Source organism: Anabrus simplex, chromosome 7 (assembly GCF_040414725.1).
Source record: "Anabrus simplex isolate iqAnaSimp1 chromosome 7, ASM4041472v1, whole genome shotgun sequence".
In the NCBI taxonomy this organism is placed as follows: Eukaryota; Metazoa; Arthropoda; class Insecta; order Orthoptera; family Tettigoniidae; genus Anabrus; species Anabrus simplex.
In genome coordinates this window covers 171,330,864-171,353,488 of record NC_090271.1, presented here as the reverse complement: position 1 = coordinate 171,353,488, position 22,625 = coordinate 171,330,864, and the positions used below count along the sequence as shown (strand labels likewise).

Here is a 22,625-nt window from a genome sequence, read left to right as displayed (position 1 = left end):
CATAATGCTTTTTTTTTTTGCTAGTTGCTTTACGTCGCACCGACACAGATATATCTTATGGCGACGATGGGACAGGGAAGGGCTGGGAGTGGGAAGGAAGCGGCCGTGGCCTTAATTAAGGTACAGCCCCAGCATTTGCCTGGTGTGAAAATGGGAAACCACAGAAAACCATCTTCAGGGCTGCCGACAGTGGGGTTCGAACCTACTATCTCCCGAATACTGGATACTGACCGCACTTAAGCGACTGCAGCTATCGAGCTCGGTAGTCATAATGCTTAGCTTTTACAACTAGGTCCACTATCTCTCCTATCAGGCAGCTCCTCACTCAGTTAACGATGTTTCAGCCTTCAGTCTAGAATAAAACCCCTTGGACTGACCAGAAATTAAACCTGGGGCTCTGGGTAAGAGGGGAACATGTTACCATGAGTGGTGGCAAAATTACTTTCCATTTAAGTAAACTTTTGGAGAAAAACTTCTAGGTGAAAAGGAGCAGATAGCCAGGCATTCAGGGGAAATTTTTTAAATTTTGAAGTCAGAATGGCAAGCTCTTGAGGTATTTCATCACCTTGATTCATTACTTCAATTAATTGCAAGTCATTTCTGCATTTTTAAAATTATTTATTTACATTTTTTGTAAAAATGGGCTTATAGAATGGTTTTATTAATTAACAAGGGTTATCTTTCTTAGGTTTTGTTTAAAGATACCAAATTTTAAGGCAAAGACTGCCAAATGGTATGACATATGAAAATATGAATGTACACCATATGAATCCCTTAAGTTCTTCATCTTCTACTTTTTCTTCGATTACCCTTGCCCAGGAAGCTCCAGAGTTGAGCAGTGGACCATTGACCTCCATTTTGTGCTGATTTAATTGGTCAAGCAACACCGTTCTACCCAGCTGAAGCTGAGACCATCAAGATTGTGTTAGCTCTTCCAGTGGCAACATGTAGGTTCTACTGAACACACAGTCAGTACATTAGGCTGCATCAAGACTTGGAATCAGTCTATGATGGCAGACAAGAGACTAAATGGACTATGACTGCTCAGTGGTCACAAGAAGAGAGTTCACATAGACATTGTGACAAACAAATTTGATAGCAACCAAGAAAGCTTAAGTTTTTATTCTAATAATTTGTTTTTAAATGGACCAGATTTTCCAAAGATTTATTGCATGTTCATTAATATTGTTCCATAGCTAACGGGCCTGTGTCTTGGCCTTTGGTTCTCAGGGTCCCAAATTCAATTTCTGGCTGAGTAGAGGAAATTTAATTGTAAATGGTTAATTCCCTTGTCTCAGGAACTGGGTGTCTGTGCTGCCTCCAACATTCTTGTATCTCATATTGTCATATGTACGCCATCCTATTCATAACCTAACACTTGTAAAACCTTCAATTATTATGTTTAATATATTTTAATTATCTTTATGTTTTTTCAGATATTTCACCCAATGCACCTTTTGCAGGTGATCACTTTGTGTTCCTAACATACGGTCAACTGCAAACACCACAGAAAACTTTGGTTTTGTATTCTTTACTTCTCGGACAGGCATAGCATTTTCCTTGAGATCCAGAAGGCTTTTGAGTTGGAGCTCTGATTGGAACTTCCTTGCCTAGCTGCTCTTAATAGAAGAGTAGGATGCGACTGTGTTTGAACAGTCAACGCGAGCGGGAACAAGGACATCCACCTTTAAAGACACAGTGCCATAAACCAAGGCCATACCATCATCAATTCTTACAGTAACAACAATAGTAGAAGGCAGTTTCTACTTCAAAAGCAGGTGTTCCATAACGAAGGATGTTCCCCCAATCCCTCAGCTAATTTAATCTACTAATTATTCTTAACATCAGCTCTCCACAAGGCCAACAAGTTTGATCCATACTGTACAAAAGCACTGCAAGTTTACATGACCTAGAGCAAAGCAATTTCTATATTTGTCATATGTTTCATTGTCAAATGTGTTTTAGTTTATCTAGTTCATATGCTTTCAAGTTGATTGAAACAAGATCGACAAGTATGTTCTGTGTTCTAGAAACACACGGCAGTATTTGTAACTCAGATCCAAGAACTTTCTTAAAGTGTCAAATGTTTCATGTCCTTGTGTATATAATTTTGTCATTATGTTTTATGTCAACCTATTGAGATGTATTTAGGCAATCCTCATGAGGATTGTTATCAGATTCCCTTTGATTTAATTATTCTGCAAGAACTGATGATGACTCCTAGGGAGTCGAAACCAGTCTTCGCTTAGTAAATTTCAAATATTTTACATTGTGTTGAATGGTGGAATATCCCTCAAATCCTATTATATTAGATATCTGTATTTGTCAGAATCAGCTTGAGTGAGAGGGTAGTCAGTCTTGCCTTGTGATGGCAAAGTGGATAATCAGTCTCTGGACTGTTGATATCTGTACCTTTCAGAATTACTTTTAGTGCGTTTCCCTTAATAGTGTAGTGTTGTGTATAACTGTGTATAACTGTGTGTTATTAAGGAATAGACGTAGTGACAATAAAGTAGTTTTAAGCAAGGAAGTGAACATATCTTGTGTGATATTTATTTACACCAAAATAAAATCTCATTGATAACAAAAATAAACCATACACAACACTCCTCCACCACATTAATATGCAGTTTTCTATATATGACAGAAGCTCCCCACACTTGCTGGAGGGTTTGCTTTACCAGGCTAATAATATCCATTTAAAGATTTTGAAAAAAAATAAAAGATTTAAAAAATGTACTACCACTGTTCCACACAAAATGCTCCAACTTTGTTTTGTTTATCTTGAAATTGCAGATAGTTTGTACTCCTGTTCCATAATCTGTCACCAATTTATCAGGTAACTCTCCCTTCTTGAATGTTTTTGTATCTTTAACTGTTTGTTTTATTGTTATAACAGTTTTCTTACATTTTTCTATCAAGGCAAGATAAAACTGAAGAACATGCAGACTGATTAACAACAGAAAACAGGGCTTGAATACAATTTTTATAGGAATTCTAGTCTGATTGATTGATTGATTGATTGATTGATTGATTGATTGATTGATTGATTGATTGATTGATTGATTGATTGATTGATTGATTGATTGATTGAAACCTGCCAACTGAATAACATTCACATGAAAAATCAAGAGTTTACTGAATTTAATTGAATATTTGGTTTTCATTGCACAGTTATGCTGACAATTGTGCCAGAGCAGAAATGTCAAGGCCAGCATAGCTCAATTGGTTGATCATCGACCATGAAAGAGGGTTTGGTCTCCCCAGTGTCCAGTTGGCCATTATTATTCTCTGTAACTAATATCTCTTTGGCATAATATATTATGCATTCTCAACATGATCTAAATCTGAAAATGTAGTTGCAAAAACTAAATATTCGATTACTGTAGAATAACATACAGTGAGTAAACCATCAAAGGTGGTTATCAAGCAACAGAATAATAGAGTAAAAGAATTAATAAACAATACTCACAGCATTAACAATATTAACTATCTTCTTGCAGTGTAGAGACACGGCAGCAAGATTTGATCCTAGTTCCTTGTATCCTTTGTTATCTACTACTAGCACCAACTCTACATAGCGAGATTTCCTATTAGCATTGTAAGGCCCTCTGATTATTTCTGCTTCTCGTTTAAACTGCAAACATGATAAGGTGATAATTGAAGTATGTATTCACAATGGATAATATGCCAGGTAATTTAGAAATATCAAAAAGGGAATGAAGACAGTGGAACCACATAGCAGAACCTGGTGCCCAGAAGAACCACTTTACACTCACAAAAATAGTTATACTCACTCTGTGATTCTTGTTCTCTAATATATGTTGAGGAGTTCCTGAATAGCCTAAAAAAAGAAGAAAAATGTTATTACTGTAATAAATGATATCAAAAGATGTTCTGCAAGCACTACCAAGGTATACAGAATGAATGATGTACAGATCTGAAGATCTGATTAAGGAATGCAGGAGAATATTGAGAAATGTAGAGATATGAGATAAATGAGAACAGAAATACTAATATGAATTTTTAAACCCTCTTTTTTTTTGGTAAATATTAATTATAGATATTTAGCATAGCATTTTAAGTCACATCACTGCTTCTCTGCTATGTGTCTCTTAAAGAAACATTTTCTTCATTTGTAATTTCATATTTTTAAATAATTATTTCCTCCATGGTGAGTTCTAGTACACCAGCCTGCCTCTTAATTGTCTCAAAAGTAAGGACCTTTGGCATCCTTAATAATAATAATAATTATTATTATTATGCCAGGCTGAGTGGCTCAGATGGTTGAGGTGCTGACCTACTGACCCCAACTTGGCAGGTTCGATTCTGACTCAGTCTGGTGGTATTTGAAGGTGCTCAAAATATGTCAGCCTCGTGTCATTAGATTTACTGGCACATAAAAGAACTCCTGCAGGACAAAATTCTGGTACCTTGGCATCTTCAAAAACCATAAAAGTAGTTAGTGAGATGTCAAACAAACAACATTGTTATTATTATTGTTAATAATAGTAATAATATCATCTTCATCCAGGGCCACTAAACTTGAGAGCATGGATTGAGACCAGCAAACGCCTAGATGAGTGTGGTGTTGCTTGCACTTACCTGTGCCAGGCATCTTACTTTTGTCTTTTGCCAACACCTTCATTCTTTGAAGTCTTTATTTTTCTCTTCTGATCAGAGTTAAGAGGTTCCTCATAATGTGGTTAACATGCATTTCTCTGTCATATGCTTTTGGTAATCTCTATATCCAGTCTTGTATTTACCGAGCTCGATCAGTCGCTTAAGTGCGGCCAGTATCCAGTATTCGGGAGATAGTAGGTTCGAACCCCACTGTCGGCAGCCCTGGAAATGGTTTTCCATGGTTTCCCATTTTCACACCAGGCAAATGCTAGGGCTGTACCTTAATTAAGGCCACGGCCGCTTCCTTCCCACTCCTAGCCCTATCCTGTCCCCTCGTCGCCATAAGACCTATCTGTGTCGGTGCGACGTAAAGCAAGTAGCAAAAAAAAAAAAAAAAAAAAAAAAAAAGGCCTTGTATTTTGCACCAATTCACTTCCTATGTACTAGAAACTATTTGCAGTTTCCAGCTACCTATCACCACGATATTATTGCTTTCATGTTATTGCTCATATTATCACAGCAATGTTAATTTGTTTTTGAATACATTCATAAGAGTAGCACACCAAAACATCTCCAATAATATATTTTACCCCAAAGTTCGCAAAAACCAGGATATAACTGTTTTATTCTGATCATGCTGTCAGCCAACATATTGGGAGATTGGAGCCCAAAGGCTAGATACAAAATTAATACACAGTATATTTCCAGGGTGAAAGTACTGTTCTCTGTGTACCTCAGTAACGATAACAGAAGAGGCTAACAGAATGTTTAAAGTCACCTTCATGCTGATTCCCGCATTAAATCATGTTTTTTTTTTTGTAAATTAAAAATGGTATTTGTTCGGGGCGTCGACCCATGTGGATCTTTTGCCCCTACTGGCACCATATTGTATGAACCTGCGTGTAATTGGAATGGCGGTAGAGTGGAATGTTGTGTGTGAGGAAAGGAAGATTAAGGATGTCACAAACACCCAGTCTCCAGGCCAGGTATATTAATCATTACAATTAAAAACCCCTGACCGCCGGGAATCGAGCCTGGGTCGCCGGGTGCAGGCAGACGCATTGCCCCCTACACTGTGGGGCTGGACATTAAATCATGTTACTTTCTCTCAAAATCTCGTATTTTCCTTTTATCTGCTTGAAACACTATACTTCAACAATCCCTGTCAGGATGTACTAATGGAGTATAGCAGAGTAATGTACAAAATGTGCATTTGACAATGACAGGAAGGCAAGAGAGCAAAATCCAAGTCAGTGAAAATTCATTAGAGGCACGATATCAAAGACAGGTAGAGACAGAGTAGGAAAATAGATGTTGTTAAGAAGGAAAATGGTGAGAGAAGGTTGAATAAGAGGGATGAAATTAAAAATATGCAAAGTATACTTGCAAATATGTCCAAAAATTGTCAAAAGAATATGTAGGGACTAAAAATTTAAATGCTATAAAGAACTTATATCTGATGTCAAGTAACGCTATATATGTTATAAGAAATAAATGGCTTGCTGCACACATTATCTGTAGTGTATACTGAGTGGCCAAAAGTCATGGGAAGGGGTGTCCCATTAGAAAATGTGCTGTGTATGACTTCTGAGTGTTGCGGCTAGCTGCAGCATAGTTGAGCAGTCTGTCACAGATGCCAATGTTGTGAAGATGACAACCTGTCACCTTAACCGACTTTGAATGTGAGATGATCATTGGCGCATGTCCTGTGTTATGTATAATATCTATATATATAAAGTAGCTTGTCCTGACTGACTGACTGACTGACTGACTGACTGACTGACTGATTCATCATCGCCGAGCCAAAACTACTGGACATAAAGAAATGAAATTTTGGGGATATATTCATATTATAATGTAGGTGCTCGCTAAGAGAGGATTTTTGGATATTCCGTCGCTAAGGGGGTGAAAAGGGGGGTGAAATTTTAAAATGAGTGTGTCTATATCTCAAAACTTTAAAAGTTTGCAGATGTGAAAATTGGTATTTAGAATCTTCTTTAAAAATAAGGAAACACGTATTTTTTTGTTTTCAGACAATCCCAATAGGAGGGGTGAAAAAGGGTGAAAAATGGGTTGAATGCCTTTAATCAGGATACCGCTACTTATATCTCAGAAACTGAAAATATTACAGACCTCAAAATTGGTACTTTCGATCGCTGTCAAAAATAAAGAAACACGTATATTTTTGTTTTTGGAAAATCCCATTAATGCGAGGGTGAAAGGGGGGTGAATTTTTAAAATGAGTGCATCTATATCTCAAAAGTTTTAAAGTTTAGAGATGTAAACATTGGTATTTAGAATCTTCATTAAAAATAAAGGAACACGTACATTTTTGTTTTCGGAAAATCCCAATAGGAGGGGTAAAAAGGGGTGAAAAATGGGTTGAATGCCTTTAAAGAGAATACTTATATCTCAGAAACTGAAGATATTACAGACCTCAAAATTGGTACTTTTGATCGCTTTCAAAAATAAAGTAACACATATTTTTTTGATTTTGGAAAATCCAATTATTGCGAGGGTGAAAAGGGGGGTGAATTTTTAGAATGAGTGCATCTATATCTCAAAAGATTTAAAGTTTAGAGATGTAAAAATTGGTATTTTGAATCTTCATTATAAATCAAGGAACACGTAGTTTTTTGTTTTCGGAAAATCCCAATAGGAGGGGTGAAAAGGGGGTGAAAATTGGGTTGAATGTTTTTAAAGAGAATACTTATATCTTAGAAACTTAATATATTACAGGCCTGAAAATTGGTATTTGGGATCTACTTTAAAAATAAAGAAACAGGTATTTTGTCGTTTTGGGAAAATCCAAATAATGGGGGGGGGGGTGAAATGGGGGATGAAATTTTTAAAATGAGTGTATCTATATCTCAAAACTTTTAAAGTTTATATATGTAAAATTTGGTATTTAGAATCTCCTTTAAAAATAAAGAAACATGTATTTCTTTGTTTTCTCTAAATCCCAATAGGAGGGGTGTAAAAGGGTGAATAATGGGTTGAATGCCTTTAATGAGGATACATATATCTCAGAAACTGAAGATATTACAGAACTGAAAATTTGTAAATGGGATCTCCTTTAAAAATAAAGAAACACGTATATTTTTGATTTTGGAAAATTCAATTCATGGCGGTTAAACAGGAGTGGCAAATTGGGGTGAATTTTTTGAAAGACTATATCTACAGAATATCTGGGAAGCGTAAAATGTTACAGACGTAAAAAGTGGGTATTTGGAATCTCCTCTAAGTGTAAAGAAACATAGGTGATTTGTCTTTGGAAACTCCACTTAAGGGGAACTAAAAAGATGTGAAATTTTAAAATGAGAATTTATACAGTATATCTCAAAAAACTTAACATGTTACAGAAGTGAAAAATGGTAATTTTTTAATTCTATTAAAAATAAAGAAACGTGTATTTTTAGTTTTCGGAAATACCACTTGGGAAGTGGGGGGGGGGGGGGGTAAAAGTGACTGAAAATGGTATTGAATTCTTTTAATTAGGCTACTGATGTCTCAAAAATGAAGATGTTACACACGTGAAATTTGATTTTTGCAATCTGCTTTAAACGTAAACAAACACGTATTCTCGGAAAAGGGGGTTTGGGGGTTAAAGGATTGAAAAAATTAATTGACTTAATTGTATGAGAATACATACATCTAATAAAAACTAAAGTTGTTACAGACGTGAAAATTGGTATTTTGATCTCTTTTAAAAACAAAGAAAAGCGCGTTTTTGGGGGGGAAACAATCTTGGGGGGGGGGGGCGGGAGTGAAAAGGAGCTGAATTCCTTTCATGAGGACACATAAATCAAAAACTAAAGAGGTTAGAGTGGTGATAATTGGTATTTAGAAGATCCTTTACTATTAAAGGAACAAGTATTTTTTGCCTTAATATCACTTTGTGAGGGGGGGGGGGGAAGTGTGAAAGGAAGTTAAAAAAAGTGAATTATTTTTAAGGGGATACTTATATCTCAAAACTGAAGGTAATAAACGTGAACATTGGTATTTGGAATCTCCTTTAAACATAAAGAAACACACCTTCTTTTAATTTTTGGGGGGATGGGGGTAAATAAATTTAACGGCGGTGGGGTGTAAAAGGCGGTGTGACCAATTGATTTTACTGTTCATAATGTATTTATAAGGAGCCTCCGTTGCTCAGGCGGCAGAGCGCCGGCCTCTCACAGCTGGGTTCCGTGTTTCAAATCCCGGTCACTCCATGTGACATTCGTGCTGGACAAAATGGCGGCGGGACAGGTTTTTCTCCGGATACTCCGGTTTTCCCTGTCATCATTCATTCCAGCAACACTGTCCAATATTTCATTTCATTTGTCACTCATCGATCATTGCCCCAGAGGGGAGCTTCGGCAGCCGGCACAATTCATATTGTCGCCGCTAGATGGGGCTTTATTCATTCCATCCCTGATCCTGTCGAATGATAGGAAACAGGCTGTTGACTTTCGATGTACTTATTCTGATCATAAACCGATCATTTTTAATCTTTCCTGGGTTCTTTTTCAACAGCCATCTTTTCCTTCGGAGAACGTTCTTAGATTAGAGTAGATTCTCCTGGCATATAAATAAAAATTTAAACACATTTGAAATAAACGATAGGAATGATATTGACCGTCAAATTGTTCACCTCTATAATAAGGTCACTAATACACGGAGGTATGTAATTCGTATCGATAGAAATCCCGCACACTTGCCTACGCGCGACAATGGTGCTGGTCACATTGTCAACAATGACAATGGCAGCAGATGTAATTTACCGCCAAGTAGCGGTCTTGCATATTGCTGTGGGGTCCAGAACATATAATAATAATAATGATAATAATAATAATAATAATAATAATAATAATAATAATAATAATAATAATAATAATAATAATAATAATAATAATAATAATGTTCTGGACCGTCGTCACATGTGCGGACCACGCTGGAAACGGGTCCTGGACGGCTAATGACTAAGAATGCAGTTCGGCCGCGGGTTCAGTAGGCTACCGCCAAGGCACCCAAGACGACACCACGACAGATCCCCTGAAGGATTTGATCCATATTAAAAATGCTTATAGGAAAAGATGGCAAAGATTTAGGGACCCAACTAACTGGGTGGAATACCTGGACCTAGCCCGGGAAGTACGAAATCGTTTGCTGGAAAGAAAGATTGAAAAATGGGAGGAAACTTGCCGTAATCTATTAGAAAACGAGTCAGATCGCGAATTTTGGTGGATTCTCGCAGAAAACAGGTCAGATCGCGAATTTCGGCGGATTATATATCTAAAACAATAAGCATTCAATTATAAATTTCAGTATAATACCGTAGCGAAGCACGGGTATCTTTCTAGTAATATAATATAATATAATATAATATAATATAATATCTTTTTTTCAGATTATAGACATTACTATAATTATTTTCATTGTTTATAAACAATTCTTGTTCTCTATCACCTAAAACTTTATATCAATAATTTGTACATTGATTAATTTTTTAAATGAGGTTTCTTATTTGTTGTCATAATTCAGTTCTGTCCTGGGCCATGTCAGGGTAGAGATTGATAGCCTACTCTTCAGATCTTTGTGAATCAGCCCATCGTTTTGGTCTCCTACTGGCAACTTCTAACATGTAACCTGTCTTCATGATCTCGTGCATTTCTTTCTTGAATCGGTGCAACGCCAAATCTCTTCCTGACAGATTCATTGGAGATGTGATCCAGTTTAGTGATGCCAGCTGTCCATCTCAGCATCTTAGTCTCCATGACACCCAGTCAATACTCTGTCTCAGTCTTAGTTAGCCAACATTTGTAACCATACAGTGCAATAGGTCAGATGACAGTACGATAGATTTTTGATTTGAGACTATCTTTCATCTTTTGGTCACAAGTGACGCTGATTGTTGTTCTCCATTTCATCCAGGCTGCAGATATCCTTGCAATGTCAGGTACCTACCACCAGATAAACTGGCCCAAGCAAAACTGGAATTCCAAGAGATGATTAACCTTTGTATATGTCAACCTTGTGAAAGTCTCTCACAGACACACAACGCAATTATAGCACCTACGATCTTGAATTGTTAGCGGCCTATTCTGTTGTGAAACATTTCAGATATCTGGTAGAGGGCAGGCAGTCCACAATATTTTCAGAACACAAACCGTTATCGTTTGCTTTCAAACAATGCTTGGACAAAGCAACACCGAGACAACAATGACACCTTGATTTTCTTGTACAGTTCACCACGGATAGATATCTCCCAGGCGGAGAGAATAACCCTGCTGACACATTCTTTAGGATTGCAGATATTATGTTGCCAACAAGTATTTCATAGAAAGAAATAGCTAAGTCACAAGAGAACGATACAGAATGGTGAAGTCTTAAAAAAGACAAAAATCAGTAAATTGAAATTCACCACCATGGTTTTATCTGATGGACGTAAGTTGGTTTGTGATAATTCTACAGAAAAACTCAGACCGTACATCTTACTATCCTATATCCACATATTGCATGACTTAGCTCACCCTGGCATCAAAAGAACAGTGGACTCAATATGACAGTGCTTTATTTGGCCTTCAATGAAGCAAGATGTAAAACTGTGGGCAGAAAACATGCATTCCTTGTCAAAGAGCAAATAGTGCTATTGGAACTTTCAGTCAAGTCAGTGATCGCTTTTGTTACATTCATGTGGACATAGTAGAACCACTACCTTATTCTCAAGGCTTCACATCTACTTACGATGATAGATTCACACGTTGGCCAGAAGCAATACCACTAAAGGACATTACTGCAGAATCTGCTGCTATTACTCCCTTGTCATCATGGATTGCATGTTTCAGTGTCCCTAAATTCATCACCACTGACAGAGGATGACAGTTCGATTGCCAGCTGTTCACTTACCTCACAAGAGCTTTGGGATTACACAACATAAAAAATCTACTGCTTCCAATAGGAAAGTCGAATGCTGGCATTGCAATCTCAAGGCTGCCTTAAGAGCTCACCACTCAGGTGATGGGGTCAACAACATACCTACCATCTTAATGGGCCTCTATACATATGTAATTCCAGAATACAACATCACTCCAGCAGAAATGATTCTTGGTGTTACAATTAAACTTCCAGCTGATTTCTTTGATTCAACACCATTGGCCTGTGACATTTCATCTTTTGTCTTCAACTCGCAGCAAATGTCCTCACTGAAGCCAATCAACATTCGACATCACTCCGCAAAATCTATCTTCATCGACCCAGAATTTATGACAACTTCTCATGTATTCATCAGACAAGATGCAGTTCGAAAACCTCTCCAACTGACTTACAATGGACCGTATCTTGTAATCAAATGTTCTGAAAAGAACTGCACTCCAGAAACACCTCATGGTCAACAGACAGTCTCAATCGATAGACTTAAACCAGCCTTTCTACTGCATAACGTGAAACCTACACCACCCAAGTCCTCAACGCCAGTGCAACCCAGCTCTATGATCAACCCTGGAGATAGCCATCAGTCCAGCAAGCAGATTACACATTCTGGTTGCTTCCCAAGAAGGTTTATGCACATTGACACTGGGTAGGGAATAGTATGAGGTGGCCAGTGATTCATAAACTATTAAACTCCTTGACTAGTATTATTTGTTCCATATTTTCTCCGAGTTTTATATTCTATTATTCTTTTGTTCTAACCTAACCAACATCTGGTCTCGATCTTTGTACTATTTCGTTGTAGTAATAAATAGTGTATATTTAAATACCCAAAACTGCGATACCATAGAACAATACAAGCAATTTGTTTGGCTAATTTATAAATCAATTTGGCATAGAGCACATACATTGAAATAAATCATTCACTCATTTAAATAAAAATTGCTTCACATTAATGTTCAACATTTAATGTTATAATATATACCATACCAAAGGATAAAATGTGTTTTCCTATTAATGAATTCACTGTTCAAAGAAAACTAGTTTGTTATTGGAGAAAGACCAATTAATATGGAAGATGATGATGAAAGAATACTACTACTAATAATAATGGTATTGGTTTTACATTCCACTAACTACTGAACATTCTTCGAAGATGTTGGAAACAGGCTGACAGTGGGTAGGGACCCAGAATGATCTGGAAACAGAAACTGTGAGATATTTGGTAAAGAATCTTGTAAAGGGAGTGAAGGTACATAATGCCAGTCATTTGGATGTGAATCTTTTGCATGTTGGTAAATCTACCGACACGAGGCTGACATATTTGAGCACCTTCGAATACCACTGGACTGAGCCAGGATCGAACCTGCCAACTTGTGCTCAGAAGGCCAGCAGTCTACCGTGTGAGCTACTCAGTCCGGCATGAGGAATGAATGAAGACATTTCACATTTAGGGACCATAAGTTCATATGATCGGCCCTAATCAAACAACAAGATCACTTCAGGAGATATTTTAGATTCTCCAGCTCACATCTGGATAAGAAAGTAGAGTCTCATATTATACTTAGAAATCTAAAGCTTTTGAAAAATTATTGTTAAAACAGAAACATTTAAATGTTATTCATCATTGTTCTCCTTTGGAACATGAACAATTAAAATATATTTAGATATGAAATAAAAAGTAAAATTCTGCAACACTTTTCCATGAGAATATAAATGAGACTTACCACAAGTTTGGTTTGTTATTATGTCTGAATGTCTGTACAGAAAATGTGTCCCATTACTGGTCTCATCCTCACTCTGTATGCTGGACCCTGGTTCAATATAATGTACCTCCTTGCCATCAAACAGCATACCACTGAAACATGTAACATAGTATTGACAGTTATAGAAATACCAGTACGGTATATTCTTAAAAATCGAATTATATATAGAAATATAGGAACGTGGAAAGGAAAAATAATAATGTGGCCACTAGGGCCAAGGAGCGGGCAGGAGGTGAAAGTGTAGATGGGGCCAGTGGCACACAAAACAATAGGCTTGTGGAATTGTGAGGCACACAATAAGGAAATTGACTGAGCATTCTTCGAACGTGTTGGAAGCAGACTGACAGTGGATAGGGACCCAGAATGATCTGGAAGCAGAAACTGCGAGATATTTGGTAAAGAATCTTGTAAAGGGAGTGAAGGTGCAGAGTGCCAGTCATTTGGGAGTGAATACGAGAAAGCCACGAGACAGTCACAAGTCACTCACTCGGGAGTATGTCAGCTATGTGGAAATCGGTGTAGTGTGTGTGTCGAGTTCTTTGGCTTAGCTATGTTGTGGAGTAAACTACTTCTGCACTGACAGAAGGCCTGTTGGAGAGCAGTTGCACTGGTGGGTTATGTGTCCAGCTGAGTTAAAGAGTACAAACTGCTGAAGTGGAATACCTGAACTTAAATGCACTTTAACTGTGGGTAGTAGTTTTAAAAAATTTAGTTGATAGTAGAACAGCTTCTCTGAGTAGGAATGTCGGTTTTAAGGACCCTGACAGTCTATGACAACAGGATAAACACAATGTCAGGTCTGTGTGGTAAGAGGTAACAGAGGAAAGAGGAGGGAAGGACAATTATGGAAACATGAATGGACAATCTCCACATTTTCATACACTGCTGTCTTCACATAGCTGGGCTCTCTCCTCATCAATTCCAGTTCTTCTTGCATATATTTCTCCTCTGCTCCCATAGGTTTGTTTCTGCTTCCCAGCTATGAAATGGCGTATAGCTTTTAGTGCCAGGAGTGTCCGAGCTCATGTTCGGCTCGCCAGGTCTTTCGATTTGACCCCCGTAGGCGACCTGTGTGTCGTGATGAGGATGAAATGATGATGAAGATGACACATACACCCAGCCCCCATGCCAGCGAAATTAACCAATGATGGTTAAAATTCCCGACCCTGTCAGGAATTGAACCCAGGAACCCTGTGACCAACGGCCAGCATGCTAACCATTTAGCCATGGAGCCGGACTTCCCAGCTATATTATGAGTGCAGGCATCAACACATATCGATGGGACATCTTGACAGACCTTCAGTCTGATGTGTTTTCTTGAGGTACTTCAATGAATGCATTATATTCAATTTTTTTTACAATTTGCTTTATGTCGCACCAACACAGAGAGGTCTTATGATGACAATGGGATAGGAAAGGGCTAGGCATGGGAAAGAAGCAACTGTGGCCCTGATTAAGGTACAGCCTTAACATTCACCTGGTGTAAAAATGAGAAACCATGGAAAACCTTCTTCATGGTTACTGACAGTGGTGTTCAAACCCACTATTGCCTGAATGCAAGCCAACAGCTACATGACCTCAATCACACAGACACTCGCTCCATATACTTCAAATTTAATTTCAATATTAATATCCAATATGTAGTGATGATGATAAGTTCATTTTTTTATTTACTAACTAATCTTGCCCCTTGTATTTGATCCCTTTCTGTAAAGGAAGGGAACACACTTGTTTGGTGTGAAATGAAACATTATTTTTGTTTGTACATTTTATTTTTCCTGTAGACAACAATATTTTCGTTACGTGTGTTTTTACCCACAATATTATGCATCAATTATGTATACATTGCACTTGTCTTGTTACTTTCTTTCCTTTAGTTATATATCCTTAAACTATAAAACTATGGTAAGATGAATACTTTTTTTTACGAAATGTATATAAATTGCTAATATCTCCTTTAATATTCATGACTAAGGTCATCATCATTATAGTCATCAGCTGTCAACTTAAAATTTGAGTACGGGCTATTTGTTATTGCCAGCTACACGATCCCATTGTCCATTTGCTGTTATCTCATCAGGAAGTGGAGATAGAAAAAAGCTTCTTAGATCATTCCTTCTGACGTGCAGATCACATGTTCTATGATTTTGCAGTCGTGCCTTAGCAAGTTGCAGCCAAGCTTGCTAGCAGCATTTGTTGCATCACACACTATAACGTGGACAATTTAAACTTATGAAACAAGCCGTGCAGTCTCCAGTTCGATTACGGACAATTGCTGGCGTAACCAGATGGTTCCTGTTTCAATATATATATATATATATATATATATATATAGGATGGTGGAAATCTTGTAGAAGAGAGTTTTAGTACATCTCATATACAAGCAAAATTTGTCCTGGTAGGGATATGCAATGCACCATTTGTAATTCATAGAGACAGTAGCAGTAGGTTTTATTGAAGGAAGGATACCATGTGGATGATCAAGATCAAATAAATAGTTGAAAGACAAAGGAGTGGACAGCTGTACAGCAATGAAGATGGCTGCAAAGGACTGCCAAACATGGAGGAACTTCATGGCGACTGAGCATCACCCACTTCGTCAACCCTTTAGCAATCGTACGCGAAACCAATGGCAGTTTGCACTTTTGCCTAGATGCGCGAATGCTGAATGACAGAGTGATTCTTGAATATGACCATCCTCCTTTATTTCGAGACAGTATCAGGCATTTCCATGGGAAAAGATATTCCACATCTCTAGATTTGAATTCGTCATACGAAGGTAATACATAAAAGAAGGTCTCCCTTTTTTTTAATAAATATATAGACCTGTTCATTTCTACACTGGTTTATATCATTTTACAGCTTGAACATTTAGCTATTTTTCTACATAATCACCATTTTGATCGATGCATTTTTGTAGCTACTGTAACAGTTTTTGTCTGCCCATGTCATACCAGCTCGCCGCCATGCTGTTCAGGAAGTAGTGAACCTCATCTTTCATCTGGTACCCATCTTGCACACACCTTCTGGTATTTCAACTTTTCCATTAAAATTCTGTGAGCAACGCTTTGGGAAACCTCAGGAACCAAAGTGCAGAGATCATCCAGGGTGATTCGCTAATCTTTGCGCATAATTTGCTCAACCTTCACGACTGTCTTGACAGAAATTGATGGTCTTCGGTCAATTGGTGATGGATTTCAATTGGTTCATTACCTTTTGCATTAAAAACTGAATAGCTGTGCATACTTCACACTTGGCGGTAACATCCAAAGGTAGCTCCATTCTCAACGGCTGACAAGCAAAGACTGAGTGCCCCAGTGCGGCGTGCGCACGTTTACATGTGAGCACAGAAAACACTCTTCACAATCTTGTGACTAACAGCCATGCGAACAAAGTTCTGTATTTATAAAAAATAGGAAACCTTATTTTTGGGATTACCCTCGTACTATCATATTAGATTGGATAAAGAAAGCAGATTGTACACTGGTTCTCTATTTGATAATGTTACATACCTCTTCAACCATCTCCCATTTGAAATCAAAAACTCGGGAGTGGTGTTGATTAGGGCTTTAGAAAATCAGCTGTCCAATGAGGTGAAAGTCATCACTGAGATCTATGTCGATGACATTTTGACCGCGTCAGAGACAAGGGAACAACACCAGACAGACATTCGCAAAGTATTGCAGGAATTAATGGATAAGAAGTTCAAAATCAATGCCCAGAAGAGCCAGTTTTTTAGAACTAAAATTTTGTTCTTGGGATATGTCATTAGTGGTGAGGGTATCAAACCTAACCCTGCCAAAATTCAATGCATATTAGACTTTCCTAGGCCCAATCAAATTAAGCATGTGAGACAATTTTTGGGGCTTTCACCATTTTTTTTCCAAAATTTCCCCAAGTACACAGAGACTGTATCTACTCTCCAACCACAGCTTAGGAAAAACAATAGATGGTAATGGACCCAAGAGTGCAAACAATCGTTCATTGTTACCAAGAACATGCTCAGAGATAACGTGCAGCTGGCTTATCCTTATTTCAGCTGCAATGCAAGCACCATGGGAATAGGTACAGCCCTATACCAGATTAAGCTGAAGAGCCAGGTAACAAATTATTCATTTCCTTCGTGAGTCAGAAGTTGAGGCCGCATGAGAAGTCTTACACGATCACAGAATTAGAAGTTCTTGCAATGGTGTATTCTCTGGAATACTGGAGAAAGACTATCTATGGCTACCACATTACAATATTCACGGATCACAAGGCTTTAGCATTTATTATGTCTTCAGATCAAACAAGTGAAAGGATAATGCAGTGGGCCTTATTTATCCAGCAATTTGACCTGACTGTCATCCGTAGACCAGAACGCAAGAACTTGCTAGCAGATGCTCTCAGCAGGAATCCCGTCTAAACCATCGTGGCTAAACCCATCGAAATCCTCGGTGATGATGATGATGAGGAGTTCCTTTGGAAAATGCAATATCTGCCGCAGATGCAGAGGAGAGACGGCAAGAGCCGAGAATTAATTCGGTACTTCAAGGGATCCATTCCGGTAGATGATGATGATGACTTCCTTCGTGTCCATCGAGTTGCCCAACTGTTTTTGCTTATTAATGGCTTATTGTATAAGTACATTGGAATTAAAAAAAGTAAGTAAGTCAAGTATAAGTACACTGATTCTGCCGAATCCAAACGGTGAATCTATGCACCTCCCAAACTTAGATCAGATATCATTTGGCATAGCCACATTATTTCACGGCATGCCAGGACAGATAAGGTGTTTAACTTGGTCAGAGAGAAGTCCACCTGGGAATATTTGAGGGGGGATGTGTGCGGAGTCATCTAGACCAGTGACTTGTTCCAACAAATAAAGCCTAGCAACTTTTTGCTGAAAGAATTCCCCAGGCCTTTGATACTGGAGAAGCCGAGGGAGATAAGGGCTCTAGCCTTCGAAAGTGACCCGTTGGGGAATATGGGGAATAGGTACATTGTTGTGATAATTGATGTGTTCTCCAAATCTACGATGCTCCTACCAATCCAAAAAGCTAATGCTGGTAATATTCTATGCAGAATTCAGAAGAACATCATCCTGGAAATGGGGAAAAGCCAGAGTTTCTTCTAACAGATCAAGACACCCAGTTTACATCGATAGAATTTCAGAATGCCCTTGAAGAACTAGACATTCGTCATATAATGAATTCTATCAGGCATCCCAAAGCAAATCCTGCAGAAAGAGTCATGGGAGAAATCACAAAATTCTGTAGAATCTACTGCAGTAATCAACACTGGAAATGGATCAAAGTATTGCCGATCATGCAGCAAATCATGAATTCCACTACTCATGAATCCACTCATGACATTCCATTGACATTATATCAGGGAGTGTTCCAAATTGACCATGGGATCGATTATTACAAACACCACCAGTTGCAGATATACCACAAGAAGCTAGACTAAACAAAGCCCTCAATTGACTTAGACATGCTGCCACACTCAGGGAATGACAACAGAGAGGCAAGAAGTTCAGACAACCACTCTGTGAAAACGACCTTCATCTGATCAGCAAACCAGCAGTATCCTATCCCGAGCAAAGGATCTGCACCAAGTTCGGCTCACTCTTTATTGGACCGTTTTGCATTGCAGAAATCCTCAGAAATGGAACATATCCGATTGCTCGCTTAGATAACACCGTCGAAGGCATATACAGTGCCACTAATTTAAAACCATACTACAAAAAAGAGACATAAAGAAAATCCTCATTGAATTTTCTTTACCCCGACAGGGAGGGTCATGAAACAGGAACCATCTGGTTATGTCTGCAATTGCCCGTAATCGAACTGGAGACCTCTCGGTCTGTTTCATAAGTTTAAATTGTATGCGTTATAGTGTGTGATGCAACACATACTGCTAGCAAGCTTGCTGCAGCTTGCTAAGGCACGACCACAATGTCACTGAACATGTGACCTGCACATCAGAAGGAATGATCTAGACGTTTTTCTATCTCTACTTCCTGATGAGATAACAGCAAGTAGATATGATAATCGTGTAGCTGGCAATAACAAATAGCCGGTACTCAAATTTCAAGTTGTTAGCTGCATTATTCATGGAGATATTAAGATGTTAAAATATTGGGTAATATCACGCCCAGAGTCAAGCATTTGTATAGAAGGCGAGCCTGAAAACTCAAAACTCAACGGCACACACAACGACCGACAGCAGATACCAGTGGAGGTCTGCTGCATGATGTAGTACTGGTGAGTATGCTTTGACTTTGTGTGTGGAGTGCCAAGTTCCAAGTTCTGTAACTTCGAACTCAGTATCAGCGAGGCGCGACCTAGGTGGGAACTTTGACTGTGACTGCAGTGTAACTTTATATTCTAAAATTTTTCATCCGCTTCTAAAGGACTTATTTAAAGGCATTCAAACACTTTAACATTTTACGTTGCTTGTTTGAAAACACAAGTGTTATACTTCGTTCAACGGGACATATTATTTTTGTGCCATGTGCTACAGAAATGTCAGTGAACAACATAACTTACAATTTGATGAGACAGGTTTACATATTTGAACTTTAGCAAGTGACCAGCTATTTAGGACTCTGTTTCTTAAAATTACTTGCCCATTATTTCATGTAAGGGAACATAGACTGTGAAACTGAGCATTAATACTTTATGGTGTGCTAGATAGATAGTAGACGGTTTCTTGAATATTATGTGTCCATTATTTCTTGTGATAGCAAGACAAGCCCTGGAATGGAACCCACAAGGTAGCAGGAAAAGAGGCAGACCAAGGAACACATGGAGGAGGAGTGTAAATAACAGAGGGGATGGAGAAAGGAGGGAAGAATAAATAAATACAGTTCCTTCTTGGAATAATTAATCAATTTGACTTGTTATAAAAATAAATAAAGTTCACTCTTGATGTTTTAAATTGAATGCCTAATATAAAAATTATCATAAATTAATTAGAGTTCACTCTTGAAATAATCAGTAAAATTGATATTACTCAAGTTCTAATTCACTGGAAAAATATCTAACGAAATGGCTGTCTCATCTGCATTCTATAAATGTCCTTCAAAGTTCTTTCCACTCATTAGCAAGTTCGTTTAAGCTTTGGAGTAGCCTAAAAGTGCATTTTGTCCCACTTTCAAAAAAAATAAAAAAATAAAAAATAAAAAATTTTAAAAAAAATGGAAAATTTTAATTCTACCTTACAGAAAATTGATATCCAGACCATAACTCCAAAAACTGCAGATATGGTGAATGTAAAATTTTCTCACCCCTACTTACTATACAACCATCAGCCAATTAACATTTTTTTAACTCACTCTGCCTACAATTGTTACAAAATAATCCTATTTCAATAATTACCACCTCCAAATCTTTTAAACTTTTAAGTAACTTATATAAAGTAAGTGAAGACATGTAAAAACTTTGGTCTAAACTTGAACATAAAGAAGACCAAATACATGATTATGAGCAAGGGCCCTGTTGTAGATCCCAGTCTGCGGGTCAACAGGATATCCGATACAGAGCGTCGAGAAAAATACATTCCTAGTTAGTGTCATCAACAAGCAATGGGACCTTTCCCAAGAAATAAAGTACTTCATTGAGAAGGCCAGGGCAGCATTTACAAGCCTCCGTCTAGTGCTCTGTAGCAGAGAGCTACATTACAGCTTCAGGTTAGGATCCCTCGGTGCTGTGTATTCTTCATTGTGGTGTATGGAGTCGAGTCCTGGACTATGATAAAAGCCACCATGTGAAGATTTAGAACCATTTCAAATATGGGTCTACCGTCACGTGCTTCATTTCAGCTGGGTAGAGAGAATATGGAATGAGAAGTTATTGACCAGGATGTGTAAGGAAAAAGGACTGTGTATGGCTGTTAAGATCAAGAAGCTCTCCTACTTCAATCATGTTATTAGGTACCTGGAAACTTACACCCTCCTGGGAGACCCTGCACATCTTGGCTGGAGAACCTGCGATAGTGGTTCGGACAAAAAGAAAAACATTTCGCTATTACGTGCAGCCAACAACAAAATGAATAGCTAGAATGATTACCAATATCCAATAATGGAAACACTACTAGAAGTGGAAGTAGAAGATTGAACCTAAAAATAATGGTCATAATAAATTTCAGTGCCTGTCAGAGATAAGTGAACATTTCTAACACTTGTGAAGCCAAACCTTAAAACCACATGTTTAAAGTTACAAGCATTAGAAAGAAAGAAAAAAAGACTGTGATAAGCTTATCTGATCAATACGGGGTGTACCATAACTGTACCAACAAAAATATCAGCGATGCTCTTTGTGTTATGTTAAGAACAACAGTGCAATTGGATTGATGGAAAAAAAATTTCTTTTTGAGAAAAGTAGGTTACTTCGTTACTTCCAGGCACACGATTAAAATTCACAAGCTCGCCATATTTGCTTTGCCAGAGCGGAAGCCACTGCCATGCTTCAGGGAAGAGAAGGGGAAGGACAGGGAGTGGGGTGTATGATGGAGACAGAGATAATGCTCCATGCGTATGCACAAGTTTCCTTGTTCGACTCGCACAGGATTGTCCTTGTATCTTACAGGCAATATCCACAGTTCATTTATTAAATAGCCTTAATGCCCCCCCCCATACACACAGTTCAAAACATACTGTAATTAAGACACACTTGTCAGTCAAGGAATGCATCAGATTGTTTCTCCTCTTGTCTGATGATTCCAGTAATGTTCTTTATTATTATTTTTTTGTAATTTGCTTTATGTCGCACCGGCACAGATAGGTCTTATGGCGATGATGGGATAGGAATGACCTAGGAGTGGGAAGGAAGTGGCCGTGGACTTAATTAAGGTACAACCCCAGCATTAGCCTGGTGTAAAAATGGGAAACCACGGAAAACCACCTTCAGGGTTGCCGACAGTGGGGTTCAAACCAACTGTCTCCCAGATGCAAGCTCACAGCTGCATGCCCCTAATTGCATGGCCAACTTGCCTGGTCTTTATTATTTAGCATGCTCAAAGATGGCAATACTGCCGCCCCACGATGGTGTATTGCTTCTCTCACAACATTGTAAATGGAATGAAATATTGAACAAAGGAAACAATACGCCCAATGGTTTGATTACAGTACATGTTCAGTATGCCCCCCTCCTACTTTGACGCACAGTTCACAACAGTGTAGTAGTGACCTTTGCACTCTGTTCAGGATGTGTGGTGGGTCGCGCATTACCTCTGTCTTCTACTTCTCCTCCCTTTCCTTCTCTTCTCTTCTCTGATGTACAGCAACAGGCAGTAGCTGATTCGATAGCATAGCAAATATGGCAAGTTTGTCAATTTGAA

General features: G+C 38.2%; 1 protein-coding gene across 2 annotated transcripts in view; it reads right to left on the bottom strand.

The window, feature by feature from the left end:
• Positions 1 to 22,625, bottom strand: part of LOC136877420 (zinc metalloproteinase-disintegrin-like 4a) — a 194,720-nt gene that overhangs the window by 108,600 nt on the left and 63,495 nt on the right. For both annotated transcript variants that reach the window (XM_067151441.2, XM_067151443.2), the window contains exons 6-8: positions 13,263 to 13,393; positions 3,798 to 3,844; positions 3,473 to 3,637 (exon numbers count right to left, since the gene is read on the bottom strand). In XM_067151441.2, coding sequence (XP_067007542.2) covers positions 3,473 to 3,637; positions 3,798 to 3,844; positions 13,263 to 13,393 — 343 coding nt within the window. The remainder of the gene's footprint in view (positions 1 to 3,472; positions 3,638 to 3,797; positions 3,845 to 13,262; positions 13,394 to 22,625) is intronic.